We start from the raw sequence: 19584 nt of genomic DNA, 5'->3' as shown, positions 1-19584 counted from the left end.
TCTCTGCCTTCTCTTCTCTTCTTCTTCTTCTTCTTCTTCTTCTTCTTCTTCTTCTTCTTCTTCTTCTTCTTCCTCCTCTCCCTCCTCCTCTCGTCTGTGTCTGGATTTGTCCCATGTTTAACTCCACAGTTTGACCTCCAAGTCTGCTGTAAGATGTCCCACTGGCTGCTTAAGTATTCTGCAAACACCAGCATGTGTTATTGCTCCCTCTCACTTTGTGAGACAGCAGGAATTTTCCATAGATCTGGCCCCTCTATAAAACTGCTCAGCCCTGACAGATTGTGTTGATGAATCAGCCTCCGTCTGCCCCGCGTTGGAGTGCTTCCCTCTGTGGCACTGCTCTGCCTGACTGCTGTCTGCAACTTGTACAACTCTCTCTTCATGCATCTATCTCACAACTGTCCTTCAGAAGTAAAAAATATACATTGCAAATCTTGGAAAAAAAGTAGAACCTGACAGCAGTTTGCGGATTTGTCTGGACTCTCCCGATAACAGGGATGACACTTTAGCTACCCATGCAGACAGGTTGTAAAGTGCGTGGACCTTATTGATACAGCTATCTGGCAGCTGGCTGGTGTTAGGAATGCAGTCAGCTTGAACTCTGGAGCAAAACTACATTTTTCATCGTCTCTCATGCAGCTCACATACACCAGAGCAACACTAGATTTAGTTTTTATAAAGCACTAGTGCAGCAGACGTTTGGCACCTTTTTTTTTTTTTTTTTTTTACTGTTATTGAGTTCTATTTTTGTCTCTGCAACACTCATGTTAATCGTTTTAGTCGGTTTAATATTTTCTTCAGCGCCTGATTGTCATATTTTCATGTTTGACTGTTAGCTTGTCAGCTAACACGTGCTCTCATGCTTGTCAGCTGTCAAAAACCAGATTGCAGTGTCCTGCCTCAGGAGACTAGTTTAATTTAAAAAAGATTTGCAGTGCGTGCTGTGAACAATTAGATTTTTTTCTTTTTTGGGACATAAATTACATAATTACATAAAAAACAGAAAGTGGAATTAAACCCACACTAATTACTGGTAATCAAGCAAAGAAACAGTAACAAGGGAAGAAAATGTATATCTGTCTGTGGATGGAAATGTAAAAAATGATCTCCTGTTCTCTGATGAGGCAACATGAGTTTTAGCAAGCGACGTTAAAGTTTAGAAAGCTTCGTCACTCACTGTGAGCTGCGTTTATTTTTGTCAACTTATTTGCTGATTGCTTTGAACATCATCGCTTCCGTTTTCAGCTGTAAGCATATGCTCATAGGCGGCAGGTTCAGCTGCAGAATAACCTTAGTTTCCTTTTTATCTCTTTGATTGGCGTGCCGAGAGAAGAACAAGGGCTGCGGCAGATATTTCCGGGCCTTCATCTGTCAGACGCTGCGCAAGAACTTGTGTAATCTCGAAACGAACACATGTCCATTTCTCTCCATCAGTCTGTATAAATTAGACGCCAGTCATGATAATAGAAATCCAACCGGTGTCTCAGTCTGCTCAGTCGATGTGGGTTTGACCGAGCTTTTTCTTGTAGAAATGAATCTCAGTGGTGTTCCGCAGCGTTTTATGTCACTGCAGCGCACTTTGAAAAGAGGTTTTGCATATATTAGTCTGTCAGTCTCCTCCATAAATCTGTTCGGCTCCAGCACTCTGTGGCCATCATTTAGCAATCGTTTGTCTCCTGACATCTCACTCTGCCTTATTTTCCTTCATCCTGCATTTGTTTTGTTTTTTTACTCTTGTACCTGTCAGCGGTTTGAGAAGAATATTAAGCAGGGAAAGTTGGCGGACTGAAGCGACCGCGACAAAAGGTAACCGACCTTACAATTAACCGTCTCTTTTGCTCTCATCCTCTCTCTCCAGGTGTTCAAGATGAAGGCGGTCCAGCTAGCCGAGAAGCTGCTTCCTGCTTTTAACACCCCCACGGGTATCCCTTGGGCCATGGTCAACCTTAAGAGGTCAGTGACACTGCCACTGAAATCCACCCACTCCATCCTGAATATGAAGTGAGATGTGTCACTCAAAAATCCCAGTCGACCGAGCAGCCGGAAACACAGTCGGGTGTTACTTGATTGACAGATTGATGGACAGTTTTTCTCCTTTTTCACTCATTTTTTTTCAATAGACTGACAAATGTCTCACCCTAAATTATATTATCAAAATGTAAAACTGTAATTTTTGGCCAACACATCCAGCAGATCTGTTTCATTCACTCGCCGTTCATTTCAAGTCTCGTTTTTGGCCACCTGGTGACTCTTTCGGTCTCCACCTGCTCCCGATGGAATTATCTGCCTCTTTAGCTGCTAAATGCTCCGCTGTGTTCGCCAGCAAATTCTCCATAGAGCTGGAGAAGCGCTGAGTCGGGCTATAATGCTCTGTGGGAGCATCATGTTCGAATTTCACATACAGGTAATCGTGTGATTCATTGTTGATATAAAAGTGTCGATTTTGTGCTGCTTTGATGTAGACTGCTGAACACTTGAAATAGTTTTCACCACACGGTTTTCATCGTGTTTGGCTCACTTTTTTTGTGTTAACACAAAACAAGAGTTTGTACATTTTTATTCCGTATGACCTTACAACCATACAAACTCTTAGCTTGCTGTGTTTCTTGGCATGTTACAGCCGCCTGTAGGTCAGTAGAGTAGTGTCACAGTGGACAGGACTGCTTAACTTCTCTGAATGTCTAACACTCACAAGAGCCGTTCAAAAGCACACACTCACACATTTGATTCTCGGCAATGATCAAGGCTGCCCTGGTTTTTTATACCTCAACACCTCCCAGTGCAGGCATGGCAGACGTCAACAACAGACAGTGTTTCTAGAAGTCCTTTAAATTCTCCATTTTATCATTTTAATATGAATTATTCGGGCTTTAATCATATTAATTGTTAAGTTTGAGTCGTAGATTCATTTTGCTGTCATCTCATATGACCCTGGCGTACTTTAATGCTCCCACACACTCACAGTCAACCCACACAGGAGCTTTTACTTCAGTTGCCTGATTGGACCTGTTCGAGGGACCCCATGGACGTGTACAGCAGCACCTTTCAACATCATTCTTACATTTACATAATCTGGCACTTTGTGTTATTCCCAATGTTTCTGCACTGAACTTTGACCTTTTTAAAGGAGTCTCATCAGTTTGAGTAACTGAAAATACTTTTAGGGTTGTTTTTGGCACCGATGTGAACAAGCAGCAAAAATGTGAGTGTCAAAGTGTAGTCACCCAGTTTGTAACAGTGGTCCACCTTCCTGTTGTAGCCTCGACCTGAAATGTGTGTGTGTGTGTGAGAGAGTGTGTGTGCACTCGTTATCTCCTTCCATCCCCCACTTCTGTCTGTGTTATCAATTTACTTATTCACTGAATGAAACAATGACACAAAATAAAATTACTATATCGACCCGGGGCTACTTTGTTTCTAAGCACTCTGACTTGTGTGAGGACGTGTCGTACAAGCAAGGGCCTCCTTTTCTCGCGGTAATTCTGATTTGTTCGAGAGCAGACGCTTCGAGGTTCACTTGTTTAAACATCAGAAAAAATGAATCACACACGCGATTGTCGCAACCTGTCATACGCTCGTGAATTATTTGGAAGCGGTTCGAGAGGCCACCTGTGTCATATATGATCACTTGTGACCAAAACAAACTCCTGTTGCACAGGCTGCAATCAATCCAACTTGTGTTTAAGGATGCATGGTCGTATTGAATATTAATGTCTCCTCACTCTCTCCCCCTCTTCCACAGCGGTGTTGGTCGTAACTGGGGTTGGGCGTCAGCGGGCAGCAGCATCCTTGCTGAGTTTGGGACTCTCCACATGGAGTTTGTTCACCTCACCTACCTGACAGGGAACCCTGCCTACTACCAGAAGGTAAAGTAACAATATGTCATATTATATCTATATGTGTTTGTGTTGTGTCTGCATGAGCACTACTGCAGCATGTGTGCAGGTTTTCTTTGCTTTCTAGTGTTGCCAGTTATCCTTTTTTTCAAAAGGTGAATATTCTCCACATGGATTAAAACTTGTGTCGATCACAGGTGATGCATATCCGGAAGCTGTTAGCCAAAATGGACAGACCCAACGGACTGTACCCAAACTACCTGAATCCTCGCACAGGCCGCTGGGGCCAACGTAAGTACACCTTTTGGTTTAGATCAAAAAGAGCAGTCAAGTGCAGAAAAAGAAAATGGAATTTTAATACCTAAATATAAAATACATTGAATTCTAAGATTAGATCTGGGTGACTTATAAGCAGCCAGTTAGGACAAAATTGTGTCGTGTAGTGTCAAAATTTTCTTCCGGACTTACGTCCAGAGTGCACAAAGAGAAACGAGAGGGACCGACACTAAGTGAAGGAGAAAGGAGTAGAATGGATCTTCTTTAATGAGAGCAAATTGAAGCGAGTAGAGGAAGATGGAAGAGGGGGAACACAGTATTCCCGCTATATTGATTACACTTTGGCAGCGTGCCCGGGGAAATTAACAGCTCACTGAGTTAAGTTAGATGTGCAGCGGCACACTGTTCTTGTTCTGAAAGCTGCCATTTCTGGTTAAAGTCAGAAAATAAAAAGAAAGCATTGACTCAGATTCCTTCAGTCATTCAGAGAGTTAGATTGAGTCCCAGTACACAACTGTCTTAAAATATGTATTTATGTATGTTTAAAGAGTGTTTGGTGGATGTCATTATTTTGCTATCAATGAAAATATTTGGTCCTAGCATGTTTTATGTCCTGGTTCATCTGAAGACAATATGAGGCTTAAGCAGTCTGAGTTAGAAAAATCAAGTTTGAAGAGTTTATCTTGAACTCAGGCTAATTTTCCAATTTTCAGATTTTTTATAAATGAAAGATTATTAAGGGAGTAATCTGTATATTAATTAATTAATATATAAATTATATATCGTACATTGCAGATCAAGATATCCATTTGATGTGTCCAACTCAGCCTGCAGAAACTTTGTTAGCTTTGGCTGAAATCAAGATACAAAATGAGGACTGTGGATTTTGTGCCCACATCTTACTTTGACAGCCAGTGAGGACAGGAGGAACTATTATAGCCCCTGGACTGGACAGAGAGACTTGAAAAATGTGAAGCTATCCTTAAATACCGCACTTTAATTAGATGTGACAAAGTCTGACTCTGAATCCAGATGGATCTTAAAGCGCTGGTTGTACTCGGTTTTGCTCTTGTTTCTCGAGTTTGGTCTAAGTTACAGTGTGCTGTCAGTCATCCCATCACTCACTTTTCCTTTAGCATTACTTAAGATATTTCAAATATCATCCAAACATCTGCAAGGAAATATTAAATATTCCTTTTTATTTATTTTTCAACATTTCAGTCGGTAGAGTTTTGAACCTTTTTAGGGGGACTAAGATGCGAGGCGGCAGATGAAAGGAGGATTGCAGTTTGTTATCGTAACATTTCAACAGAATATTAAAACATTGTGGATATTAAAATATTCATTTTTGTGTTGTTTTTTTTTTCAACTGAGCGCTGTAATTTTTGCCCGTCAATCAGATATGACTATGTGCTCGAGTTTACTCTTTAGTTCAGTGAAAGGAAATGAAAAGATGAAATCTGAATAAAACTGAATATGTAGTGTTGTTTTCATTTGTTGAGGGGAATGAGTTGCTGCATAAGAGTGTGCTATATTAAGACTATTCAACCTCACAACACTCCAAAGTAAATTGAAAATAGACAATACACATGCAAAGACTATGCACAGAGCAGAACAGAATGCCCATGTTACAGCAAAATACAGATTTCCTTAACCGCTACTGTGGTCTGGCAAGATGAAATCACTTCTTTTATTTGTTTCACTTGTCGACAAAACAAATGGAGAGCGCTCACGGGTGGATGGATAAATGGAGGGGCTCATTAATGGATGGATAGGTGGCTTGGCAGTCAGACTGATGCACTTGTAAGTGCACAGACTTTGGGCCAAAAGCAGGGGGGAAAAAATAAATGGAGGGAGGGCGGATTGATTGATGGACGGATGAGTACATTAACAGATGGATGGTTAGCCGGCGAGCTGCATGACTGCGCAGGTGATGACAGATGTTTTGTGTTTGTTTCTCTGTAGGCGTGTGTCGAGGAGTGGGTCTTTCTTTCTGTGTATGTTTGAGTCATAAAAATATAGCTTGTGTGTGTGCGTGCGTGCGTGCGCATGTCTTTGTGCGGCAGCTCTGTGCACATGGACCATAGTGTAAGGTGGTCTCAAGTCTGGACACCTCAACCAGCTCAGCTTTAAATAAAGCTCATTGCTCCTCTAAGACCAACCTGACCTGCTGTAGTGACCCCTGATGGCTGCATGGAGAGGCTGCATGATGCAGTTAGATGGAGGGAAGAAGTGGTTGGAGGAACGTCTTTGATAAATGTAAAAACTGAAGCGTCTCAGAGTAAAATGCCCTTGTACACTGATGAATTCTTGCTAAATAACAAAACGATTCTGATGATTAGAAAACATGTTTCTTTTCCCCTTCATTACCACACTTCCAGTTTATTCATTGAGCTGTATAGTAATCTCGTCCAGTCATGCAAGCACAGATTATTTATAGGTGCCGGTAGCTGGACGACTCTTTGCAGCAAATTCACAATAAATGTATTTTTTAGGGGTCAGAAAATGTCGGGGAAAGTGTGAAAAGAGAACTGAAAAATATTTGAAAAAAATAAATAGTTACAGTGCGCCTGTCAGTTTCGTTTAGAGTTTGTTCAGACCATAAACATCACTGCAACATCCATCGTGGATGTATTCTTGTTGAAAATGAAAGCAAAGCCTTTTTCTTTTTTGTCGCTGAATAGTCAAAGCTCCTTTTTTCTACCGTGCGCTCACTGTATCATGTTCAAATAGTCACTAAACATGTAATGAAGTCAAAGTTAATAATTTAGTTGTAAGGACTGTCAACAAAATGATACTGTAGTTATTGTCAGACTTTTTTTTTTTTACCATTCAAAAGAGGGTTAAAAACATTTTTGGGCACATTTGTCAGAACTCGTTTCTTAGCTTTCGAGCCGCTGGGTGGGTGGGCATCTCCCTTGGCAGCAGCTGACAGCCGCCACTGCTCTGAGACACGCTGTCAGCTACTGCTGTGCTCTGACTAGACCAAGCAGAGTGTGTAGCCTACAAACTTTGCTACTTTGCTTTTTTTTTTTTTTTTTTAACTCTATATAGAGCCGGTGAAGTAAGTAAAGTGATTGAACACATCTGTACCTTTTAGAACATTCAACAGGACTCACTGTGCTGAGAAGTCTGTATCCTCTGAGAGTGGACTTCACTGTAGCACTGATTCCCGCTAGATGTTAATCTGAGACGTGCTGAGTCATCAGCGGGTGCCTGCATTCAAATATTACACCTATCAAATGGATAGTTCAATAGACGGTATCAAGTACAAACAGGCATCAGGGCTATACTGTATGTACAGATTTCTTCATTTTGACATGTTTACACGTTCACAGTCATGATTTTAATCAACAAAGATGCTCTCCGCTCGCTGCTCACACCGCCATCATGACACCATTATCATCATTCACAGATTCACAAATGCAGAAAATTACAGTACTTTTCAGATAAATACAGTTTGTGAAGCATATTGTTGTGGGCCATTGCTATTTACATATCTTTGAATACTGATAACTGCCGCAGAGTCTAAGAAAGACACGTCGCTTTCAGGACAGAGGCACTGCGGCTGTCTCACGTTAGATTTATGGTCACTGGTATGTGGGCACAAAATGAACACGAACCACCAGCAAGAATCTGCAGCTGGAGTGTTTTTTTTATTGTGTCATCTGCTCTAGCAAGTAAACAAGCAGCATTCTGAGGTTTTGTTGCTTTCTTTAACAATCTAATTGCTTGAGAGTACCTTTTTTCACCCTGGTTATGATGTGTGTGTGTGGGTGTATGTGAGAGAGCTTTGGGTGTGTGATTTGGAGTTGTGAATATTTGAGTGTTGCATGAGAAGTCGACGTGATCATGTGCCTGCGTTTGATACAGTGTGCGAAGTGTTCGGAGGGTGCGAGCATGTATCATGAACGTGTGCGAATGTGTCACTGTGTATAAATGTGTGTTCCTTATTGTGGAGTGTAGGTGTGTAGACAGTAGTTAAGACACTCTAATGAGGCCGAGCTCCTCTGTCTTAATGAGATCCTGCTGTGACTGACAGCCTTATTACCACACACTCCTCTGCCTTACTATAACACTGCCTACCCTCACACACCACCCACTCAGTCTTTTTAACCTACTCAGCGACACTTTTCTTTGCTCACTCACACACACACACACACAGACACACACGACAATCTGTCAAACACTCCTTTCTTCATCACTGGATTTCCAAATAGCAAAATTAATTAGTACAGAGATCAACAGAAGCAGAACATCAATCGGAAATGTAACATTGTGATTTATGCAGGTTCAGCTTCACTAATGTTACAACCTGATTTTAAGTTTAAGCTGTTAAAATGGCATTTTTCTTTCTGGCTTCCAGCAGCAGGAAGCATTAAAGCACAAACATACAGTAAACACACAGCAGGAAAGGCCTATAGATGTCTGTTCATAGACTGATGGTTCTTTGTGGTTTCACTTCATCATTTAGGCCTCATTCAGACAGGATCAGGCGCTCGGGGTGAGATGGGCTGCTGGGGCTGTGTCTGTTTATGCTGAACCTAACTGCTGTGAAACAATCAGGAAATAACTTTTTATTTCACTAATTAACCGGCTTTAGCGAGGCCGGCTCACTCACGCTCACTAACTGCCCATGTCTATCCAGCTCTGTCTCTCCCTCTGTCCCTCTCTCTCTCTCTCTCTGACTGTGGAGGTTTGACTGATCTGATTAGTGTTTTTTCCAAAAGTTAGATCCGGCTCAACTTCTCCACTATCCCGACCCAAATGAATGGAAAAAAACTGTCTGAATGCAGCCTTAGTCTGACAGACAAGTCTGACATTATTTGTGTCACCACTTTCACTTAAAAGTGAAAGTGGTTCAGTCCGAAAAGATCAGATGTACAACAAACCAGTGATATGTAAGAGGTGCAAGAAAAACTAACGATGAAAATGTGACAGTGCAACAACATTTATTTCACCACCTCAAGCAGAAGCACCAAAAAGTCCTGTGAGGAAACATTTTTCAGCATGCTGTCATATTGTGAAGAATATCATTATCGCAGAAATACCCTGAAACTGTTGGTTTTTTTCCCCGTTTGATGCCTTCAGTTGCTCTTTTCCGTACTCTCCAACGGAAGTTTGAATCAATTGGTGATCACTGTGGCGAAATAACATTTTGTATTTTGACATTTTGGCCATTAAAACCTTTTTTCAGCAGTGAATACACACACACTACCCTTCACACACCATTTTACTAGAACAGCTGTACAGGATTTGTAAATAATGATTTGTTGGCAGCTAAAATGACTAGCGTGGAGCATGAACTCAACATGATCTAGAAAGCGGGAACTGAAACATGGCTGACCTTTGCTGTTGTGTTCTTCATTGTTATTGCTGCTGCATAGAAACAAATTGTACTGTTGGACTTGACAGCACGCACAGAAGTTATTGGTATTTCCTCAGCAGGCTTTGCCCGTGACCTATGTTTTAAATCTTAGTGTGTTTGAAGCCTTGTCAAGACATGTGTACTTGCATCTTTCTGTTTGCAGCCTGGGATGCGTTTGAAGCCGCCTCCTCAACAGACACTGCCTTTTGATTGACAGGCGCTCCCTTCATCACCCTGATCCTTTGATTGGCAGAAGAATAATGGAGAGGAGAGAAGTTTGGGGGAGTGTGTGTGGGCAGATGCTAAGTTGAAAGAGTGTGGGAGGTGATTGCGAAACAGGGAAAGGTAGAAGGTGATGGGCTAGATACCAAAAAAAAAAGATCAGACAGAACTGGAAAGAACGCTTCCTGTTCCAATTTGTATTTTAATCCACAATGCCGTGTTATTTTCCTCTCTACATTCAAGACAACGGTCTTGTGTTAAAGGGCAGTTAGAGCTGTGGGTGGTGTATTATCTTTATTCTGGTCTGGTGCTGTGTTTTCCAATTTCTGCAATTTCACTCTTACTTGTCATTTACGTCGCGTCTCCTGTGATACATCAGGGGTTCGTGTTTAAGACAAGTGGTTTTGCTTTCATTCGCCGTCACTACGGATGTGTTTTCACATATTTTATTGGAAAAATCAAACAACGGCTCAGTCAGCTAGGAGTTTGGCAAGCAGGGATAGGGAGACGATGCAAAATGAGCACAGCAAGAGATTATCCAGAGCCTCTAAACTCGACAAGAGTCTATTTATGAAAGTTCCTCTGGCCAAAGCTTGTGTAGTATGGAAGGGGATGTTTATAAAACGTCAGCTGTCAATCGTCTCTCAAGTGCCCAAACTTGGAGACCTGAGACTGTATACGTGTATGTACATACACACCGTGCTTGCATTGACGATGTTGAAGGTCTACAATACTGAGAATTTGTGAAAAAAAAAAAGATTATCAATCAATAACATCATAATAAATAAAAGATGGATTATTTCTGACAAAAAGCCAAAAAAGAACCAAAACTACGATAACTGAATACTGAAAGCAGCAGGTGAATTTTGAGCTGTCATGTCAGTTTTTTATTTGATCTGACTATCTGATTATTTTGGACCTGACCTCATACGTGCCTGGACATAAAAATCAAGTTGTATACAAGTTTCACATTTCAAGGTCTTTGTGTGGCTTTGTGACAGTGAAATAATTCCTGCTGTACTTTAGGGGGGAGTAGGTCACTGTCCTACTAATGAATTATTCTCTGCGTGGACAGAAAGCTTTTGACTTATAGTCCAAGTCAAAAGATCTTCATCACTGCAAGAACGCCTTTTAAACTTTACATCTATCATGTAGAGTATCCAGTCATTTCCAAAGTTTGACAAACTGAGCTCGCAATGTTATCAGGTATTGTTGGGTTGGGTAAATATTTCTTTAAAGAGTATGCTACAGTAGCTACTTGGCTGAGGGCTGGTGGTAATGGTAGACATTAACCTTTGTAGAAATGATAATGCCATCCACCCTTCCATCCATTCATTTTTTGCTGCTGATCTGGCCTTGTTCTCAGTGGTAACGGGGTAAAGCAGCTCAGATGTCTTCCCTCCCAACCGCATACTCGAGCATTAGCCTTGCTTCACATATTACAATGGGATATGAAATCCATCCAGTGTTTTCTGGGTTATCCCCTTGGTCTCCTCCTAGTTTTGATATGCCTGGAAAACCTCTGCATGGAAGGGTTAGAAAGGCATCCTCTTTACATGACTGAACCACCTTCTGGTTGGTACAAGCAATGCACCAATGGTTTTTGCACTGATAGCTTTGAATTCCTGAGCTCCTCACCATTATGATAGAGGAGAATTCAGACATTAAGTAAAATAATTTCAGCCACTTGTGTCCACTCACAAGAGTTCTGGTCCACTGTTCTGCCACCAGGTTTCAATCCTCATTCCTGGTGTGAGGCTCCAATTTTTGTATGACCAAAAATTGTTCTTTGTCAGCCAGGGTGACCATTCTAATCAGGATGTGAAATTATTTTTCTATCTGCCAGATAAAAAAAAAAAAAAATCAACCCACATGCCACTTTCAGTTCGCCAACCAAGTATGATAATTTGAGGTGAAACGGAGCCGCCAGAAGAGGGCTGGTGACCTGCCAGAGGCTGGCAGAGTGGAAATATATGAATCATACCAGCATACATCTCGGTCACAGGATAGAATAATCTGAGCGCCAAATTTGGAGCAGGGGATTTATTGAGGTAACATTTTTACGCTATGCTGAAGAAAACATTTTATTTGTGCACATGCGTCATTAACCGCAAAATAAACACTCCAGAGAGAGCCGGTGTCATTGTGAGCGCTGTAGTGCTGCTGACACTGCATGAACACCTGCTAATGTTATTACAGATATCATAAAACACGTGAAAAGTCTGTCTATTGCAGCGAAATGCCAGTGCACACAGACTTGCTATTGCCATCGCAGTTGTACCAGGGTCTCTTTGGTTGACTCACCAAGTTTGTGAGTGATTTCATTCCGCCAAATGGACTTGTTATAACCATTGTTAACTTTAAACAGTATTCAATGGATTAACTCATTTTGTTCCCAAATAAAGCTCAACAGTGACCGCTTACTTTTTGAACGGCAGTGGTCCTGGAATTGGATTCACCATTCATTCATAGGTTTCAGGAAATCCAGTGTTCAAAACTCACCACAGCCCTGTGCGTCTTGTCTTTCATACACAGGCCCTGACAGAACACACAGGCTCGCCCTCACAAACACTGATTTTTAGTGATTGTGGAAAAATGCAGCATGTCAGAAAGGTCGAACGTTATTGGGTAGAGGTCAGAGGTAGTAGTAACTCACGAACTGAACCTGTTTTAAGATCACAAAAAGAAAAAGAAACCCACTACCTGTGATCTGTGTCATTTCTATGGTACAAGCTAGCTCAAGGAATTAAAGATGTTGCTGTTACACTTCAGGATTGTGGGTAGTGTAGTACTTCTCTGTCCGAGATCGACATGTTTTTCTTAGAATATTTATGTCATACGGACTTACCCGTACCATCGTTTTATAAACTCTTAGCTCGCGTTGAGTCTACCATGGATGATTACAACATTACGGCTATTCATCAGAATCCTCAATTCAGACCATGAATGGGATTTTTTGCACCGATCGGCAACAAGCGGTCTCTAAACGTGCTTATTTTAAAGTTGTTTCTTACATGATAGAGCTCAGCCACTTCTCATTAGCTGTGTAAATATGCAAACTCCCTCTCCCGTGTGCACCGTCACAAACATGAACACACACTCGGTGGCTCCAAGTTTGTTTGTGAGCTTTGTGCCCTCTCTTTGACAAAAGATGAATAATTCATCACACCCATTGCTTTTTCATCTTTCTCATTCCCCCTCTCTGTGTATCCCTCTGTTTACCTACAGGTGTGTCAATCACATACAGAAAACAATCTTTAGATGAGTCTTAAAACAATCTGCTCAGATATAAGTGATAGCGACACAGAGGATGAGGGATATTCCAGTTTCACCCAGCGGTCAAAGCTCAATAATCACTTTTTATCCAAGATCCTAACTAGACTTTCAAGATCATAATTACAAGAGGAGCCAAAGAAAGAGTCTAAATTTCCCTTCTGAAATTGGGGAATTTTATCACCTTGTAAAGTTCAAAGTTACTCTGTGTACCTGCACAGTCAACAAAAAGTGTGTACCATTACACATGATTTGTCACTTTTCGAAAAGTTTTAATGATTTGCAAATATCTTCACTAATACTGTAAAAAAAAAAAAAATTATATGTCAGTGTAATTGCCTATTAAATAGAACAGAGTACTATGAAACTGAGATCAAGTGGACTTCAAACTGCCTCTGGAGAAAAGTCACTTTCTTAGACTGATCAGAATGAGTGTTGGCTGCCTCCCATCATCTCTGTGTGATGTCCTGCAAATTGGGACAACCATGAAAGCTGTGTAAACTTTCAAGAGGGCCATCAGGGACATTGAAATGTGAGCACATCAGGGAAAGGGTAAACAGAACGGGAAAATGAGAGGAAACGTGCTGCCAATATATAGTGGGCATAGATCAAAAACAAACAAAAAAATCCACCCAGGGTCTCAATACATGCTTTTGATGCCAAATGTTGCGGGAAAGTGGAAAAATGAATAATTCCTTTTGGCTTCCTCATTTGTCTGTCTCGCTGTTTTTCCTCCTTCTTTTGCTCTGTCACACTCTGTGCCCTCCACTGCGATCTTTTGAATTCTTTTTCCCCCTCCCTCTTTACAGATCACACCTCAGTTGGAGGACTTGGGGATAGTTTTTACGAGTACCTGCTGAAGGCATGGCTCATGTCAGACAAGACGGATACAGAAGCCCGCAAGACCTATGATGACGCCATCGAGGTACGATTCAATCAGCAATTTGTCTACAGATGTGTATTTATATTCATGGGTGCCAGCTGCTGACCAGTTACCAAGGAGACGCACTATTTGTACTTAATCTGAAAATAAATTAACTTAGACTTGAGTGAATTGATGTCCTCCATTAGAATTCCAAAATCTTGCGCTGTATAAAAACGCTGCTGCAGAGATAGATGGACCACAGTGAAGACAAACTCTTCATTTGATTACATTGACAGCCACAAGAAGAATTACAGAGTCCTTCACAAAGGAATACCACAAACATGTATGTCTCTTTATTTACAGCAGCAACATTTAATCTCCCTTTCAGTTTTTTTTTTTTTTTTAGATTTTATATGCAGCATTTATTAATGGAGACTACACAGCCACAAAACCAAAGGACTCAGATCAGTACAACAGCAACGATTCTGAAATACTAACCTCACTCTCTGCTGACAGATTTCGATGTTCATCTTAACAAAAGAAAGAAGTCCTTGACCTTGTTTTGTTTTGTGGTGTGTAGCTGATGAAGATGTCAGAGAGTGAACAAGACAGATGTTGCAGGGTAAAGGGTGTGAGGGACGTGGCTGGATTTTACATTCTGCACTCACCACTTTGTTTGGTTTTCTCCTGTCTGACCCTCCCCGCCCTCATGTACATGTATTCAACATGAATGTCCCATTCACACAACATAACCCTATTAATACATTCACACACATGCACTTAATAATCTATTTGTAACCTACGTCTACATTCTTACTGGCTTCATTCCACTTTTTGACACACACACACGCTCCCCTTTCTCCAGGCCATTGAGCGCCACCTGATACGCAAATCCAACGGTGGTCTGACATTTATTGGTGAGTGGAAGAACGGCCACCTGGAGAGAAAGATGGGCCACCTGGCCTGCTTCGCCGGCGGCATGTTTGCGTTGGGCGCTGACGGCTCGCCCGACGACAAGGCCGGACACTACCTGCAGCTGGGAGCTGAGATTGCACACACCTGCCACGAGTCTTACGACAGGACGGGTGAGGAGAGCGAGGGGGAGGGCTACATACATGTGCTATGTGTGTAATATGTTTGAGAAACTACTAATAAGCAACAAGTAGTGCTTCAGTGTCAAAGCAGACTTTCATTTTTCCGTGGAGGGTTTGTTAAACACTGTTAATGGCTGTAAATTCTATCGTCACCAATCAAAGGAGACCTTTCAAAATACCTGATTTTCTGGAAAGGATCAATAGTAGGTGATCTTGCACCGTGCTGTCAGAAATCTTGAGGTTGCTCTGTGAAAGAGGAGAGGTTGCCATGGCAACAAATGGAGATGGAGAGAGAGAGAGCATGAGAGGGAGGAGAGCAGAGAGAAAGAGAACTTTCTGGTTATGTAGCAGAGAGTTTGATAGCAACAGTCAGGAGGTCGAAAGTTGGTCTTTTAGCTCTTAATGAGCAGGCATTCACAGAAACCTGACACACACACACACACACACACAGGCACTAATTCATACTAGCTCTGACCTGTAATCACCTCCACAAGGAGCAAAAGATAATCTTCTCTCTCCTGGTTTCCTCTCTCAATCATTCTCTCCTTCCTTCTTTTGTCTCTCCACTCATTTGTCTTCTTTTCTGTTCTCCTCCCCTCTATCTTTCTTGTCTTTCTCGTTGCTTCCATTCTTTTCATTTCCTTTCCCTCTTTCCGTGTCACCTCTTACCCCCCTCTCTACCTGTCTCCTTATTTTTCCTCCTCCACCCTTCTGTTCTATCCCTCAAGTGTTGAAGCTCGGCCCGGAGGCCTTTAAGTTCGACAGCGGCCTGGAGGCGGTGGCTGTGCGGCAGAATGAGAAGTACTACATCCTGCGGCCGGAGGTCATCGAGACGTACTGGTACATGTGGAGGTTCACCCACGATCCCAAATATCGGCAGTGGGGCTGGGAGGCAGCACAGGTAAAAAACTTGTAACCATAATACTAAGTTAAAATTTAGTCGTTTTTCTCCAGAATCATTTTTATTTCTCCAAACAAATCCAATATGAAAAAAATGTTGTTTTGAATGACAGTGCTTCGTACATTGTGGATGTGTTGGATTTGTTTTGCTCACAGAACAAGTAGAGTATGAGACCCTGTTCTCTCAACAACAAAACAAAAAGGAGCAAAGGCTCTCGAGTTGCTGGCATTGTCACATGGAGGACAGCCATGACACACAGAATGGATGATGGAACGTTTCCTTCCATCAAACATCAGCTCTTGCTCTGAAAAGCAGCTGCAGACAGAGCGTCACAGAGCAGAGAAGGAGGTGACGAGCAGCGAAATCCAGTGGGTTCATAGGAAATGTAATAATTTACAATGATAAGAAAGAGTTAGACATTAATTACATTGGGTTAATGAGGCTCTACTGAATGACAGTTTAAACAAAAGAGAAGGTTTAAAACTAGTGACTGCTGTGTACCTGAAACTCACCTGTCATCAGGATGCAGTGATTTTCCAGGTACAAGCAGTTAGTGATCTGTTGATTAGCATAACACCATGCACGACCATTTTAATAATAATAAATATACTTTCCATAAATACACTATAGTTTCGGAGGTGTAAACTTTACTTTGAAATCTGTAACTGTTGCAGCTGAGCGCAGTGCAGTGAGTTAATTTCCTTAGTCACATGACCTGCTCCACACCCAAACATCTACAGTTAACACCTGGTAGCAGGTCTGGTCTCAGCTACAGAGGTGTCTTGGTGTGGGGAGATGTTAACTCTTCCAGAATACTGCAGGCAGCAGAGTGTCTCTGTGTTCCTGTCGCTCTGCAGAGACTGCATGTTGCTGCTCGTCTCTTTGATCATGAAGGTGACACTACTCTATAGAGTGTGTAGGTACAGTACAGTAAATAATTCTTATTCATAATATATAGTGTAGAGAATATTTTCATATTTCCATCTTTGATCGGATAACTCTCTTTCTCTTATCCATATTAAAGGTTAGCCTCAGCCCCATTTTTTAAATCGGGCTTTATGATGACATCACATTACCTGAATGGCAGGCTCACCCTCTCTACAATCACTATTTGTTCTTGGGGTTGATCAGTGAATGTCAGAACTCCTGAACATATATTTTACTATCTGCTTTTCACACAGCGAGCGGAGCTTGTTTTGTTGCAGCTGAAACTGAAGCTGTGATTTAATATTGACTTTTGAAAGTCAGACTGTTTGCAATCATGATTCTGCTAAAAGCATGTCAAGCAAAATAAAGAGCTGTTCATAGCGTTCCTCCGATCTCTGACAACCTGCAGCAGCGAGCTGTGTTTATGGTTCAGACGGTAAACTGAAGAGACACTTTATGTCCCAGTTTCTTGTATGGTCTTCTTCACGCCTTGACCTCCTGTATGCAGAGCACATGCATATTTCTTTCTAATAATCACATGATCTTTGTTTCCATGTGTTGGGAATCTATACCTGCAGGTGGACGTGAAATTTCAGCGAGTCTTTCAGGTGTTATAAGTTATTTGTTCCTCCTTTTGTGTTTGGATATAAAAAGCTTCATGAAAGTAGAACAGAAACAAAAGCCTTCTCTATCCGTTTTAACTCCCCTGCTCCTCTCCTTCTGACAGAGAATTAAAGAGCTCGTCTCCTCTACGGCAGTCGGTGTGTGAATCCATCTAAATCTCAGCCGGTCTGCTCGTCATGCTTTTTATTTTTATTTTTCTCCGACTCTTTTCATTCTCTCATTTTTCTCTTTCTCCTGCCAATCTTTTTGTCACCCTTTTCTCTCCATTTTTAAACTACTTCTCCTCTTCCTTTTTTTTTTTCTTTTGTTTTGAGTGGGAGTAAGTGCATAGGCGCTTATGTGCCAAGCAAATACTTTGGCAAGTGTGTCTATGATGTGTGATCGTACCGAGTTTGAGTGACACTAAAGAGAGCTGGTGCTGAAGGGCTCATCCTTGCCTCTCTTGCATTATTTATTATTGCATATATACATGTATACTAATGCCGATGACAGATCCTGCTCTGTAACTTGTACTGATCTTATTTCATTTAGATGATCGATATGTTTATGTGTTTGGCACATTGATATTCAGAAGTTACTAAGTTAAAGTTTTTAGTTAAGGAGCAGTGTGAAGGACTTCATCTTTTAGCATTTCAAAACTTTTCCACTCTTGTTGCCACTGAAACGTGCTGCTGCCACCCAATTCATTACATTCAATTACATTTCTTAGTTTAAACGTCATACGTTGTGTTTGTGCTGTTTTTAATTAAATGTAGAGATTGAATGTTTTGCACATCGACACATTTTATGTCAATTTCCGTTTTTACACAGCGTGACCTTTTTGGAAATGGGGTTGGTATACTAATTGAATGTAACGGCTTGGAAACGAGCAGGAAATAACTTTTTATTTCACTGATTAACAGGCGTCCTCGATGCCGGGGCTCGCTCACTCCCATTCACTGTCTGTGTCTCTCCACTCTCTCTCAAACCATCGGACACAAACCAAATGAAACTTTTTTGTGTCATTAATTTGCAGTGTAAATGGCGAGTCAGACTCAGATTTAGAAGCTGGTTCCTGAAATAAACAAAGTCGGAACTGGCTGGCTGGAGGTTTGACTGACCTGATCATCTGATTGGTGGCCGCGGTATGACTTCAGCCTGTGTTTTTCCAAAAGTTTTTCCAGCTCATCCTCTCTGCTGCGGGTCACAGTCAGAAACGTGTGTTTTTGACACAGTGCTGGACCCTCTCTGAATGTGCCTCTCTACTCAGAGCTTCTCCTCCATCTCCAATTACAGTAAATTTTGGGAGAATAGTGTTCATCCACACTACACTCAAAAGTCAAGTGTTTTTTTTTCAGTAGGCATACTGACTTTTTAGTTTGAGCATACTTTGAACTCTGCCAGTGAGAACACACTCAAAAGCTACCTTGAGTTAGTATTCAGTATGGATTCAGGCCATCGTGGATACTCCACTTATTTAACACTTCCTCCCCTTTTTTTGCTTTTTTCTCTTTTTCTTCAGCAGTTTATTCTTCTTCCTTTCTGTATCATTTTATATTTCATTTTAATTTCTTTTTACCTTCTAACTCATCACCTGAGGCTTTTTTCATGTTCACACAAAGCTCAACATCCCACTACCTTCCTCTGTTGGGCTCTCCATCCCCCCACATACACACTTCACACACACACCTGTGATCTTCTCTGTATGTTGCCTCAAAGCTCAGCTATCCTCTCTCTTACACACAAACACACACACACACACACACAGTATACACTGTACCTCAGCTTCTATGGGGGGCATTTTATGCCAGCACACTGTACTAAAACGCCTTAACCGCGTCGCCTATGCCTGCATAAAGACTAAAAAATATGCGTTCAATACGCGTGCGTACAGGCACGCGTATTGCGAGTACACTAAATAATGAAGGGTGGAAAGCAAAGTAGCTGTGTTAAACTCAAAATTTCCCATAAGCTTCAACCATCTGGTACACTAAACCTGCCTCTGTTTGTCACACTTTCTCTCTTCACAGCAGCCATTAACACTGACTGGCTTTACCTGTACCTGTGTGTGTGTGTGTGTGTGTGTGTGTGTGTGTGTGTGTGTGTGTGTGTGTGTCAACTTTCCCAGTCTGTTGAATGTTTGCTAAAGTGCAAATGATACTGGTATGTATGGTGTGTGTATGTGGAGACACTGCAGCGTGGATCCAGAAGGGCAAATG

The 19584-nt window shown here is 41.6% G+C and overlaps 1 protein-coding gene across 2 annotated transcripts in view; it reads left to right on the top strand.

Moving 5' to 3' along the window:
• The window catches only part of man1a2 (mannosidase, alpha, class 1A, member 2), a 110531-nt gene that overhangs the window by 82681 nt on the left and 8266 nt on the right, over positions 1 to 19584 (top strand). For both annotated transcript variants that reach the window (XM_027290790.1, XM_027290791.1), the window contains exons 7-12: positions 1859 to 1953; positions 3743 to 3866; positions 4034 to 4127; positions 13785 to 13900; positions 14706 to 14925; positions 15663 to 15835. In XM_027290790.1, coding sequence (XP_027146591.1) covers positions 1859 to 1953; positions 3743 to 3866; positions 4034 to 4127; positions 13785 to 13900; positions 14706 to 14925; positions 15663 to 15835 — 822 coding nt within the window. The remainder of the gene's footprint in view (positions 1 to 1858; positions 1954 to 3742; positions 3867 to 4033; positions 4128 to 13784; positions 13901 to 14705; positions 14926 to 15662; positions 15836 to 19584) is intronic.

Source organism: Larimichthys crocea, chromosome XVIII (genome assembly GCF_000972845.2).
Source record: "Larimichthys crocea isolate SSNF chromosome XVIII, L_crocea_2.0, whole genome shotgun sequence".
NCBI lineage: Eukaryota > Metazoa > Chordata > Actinopteri > Sciaenidae > Larimichthys > Larimichthys crocea.
This window is presented reverse-complemented; position numbering and strand designations above follow the sequence as displayed.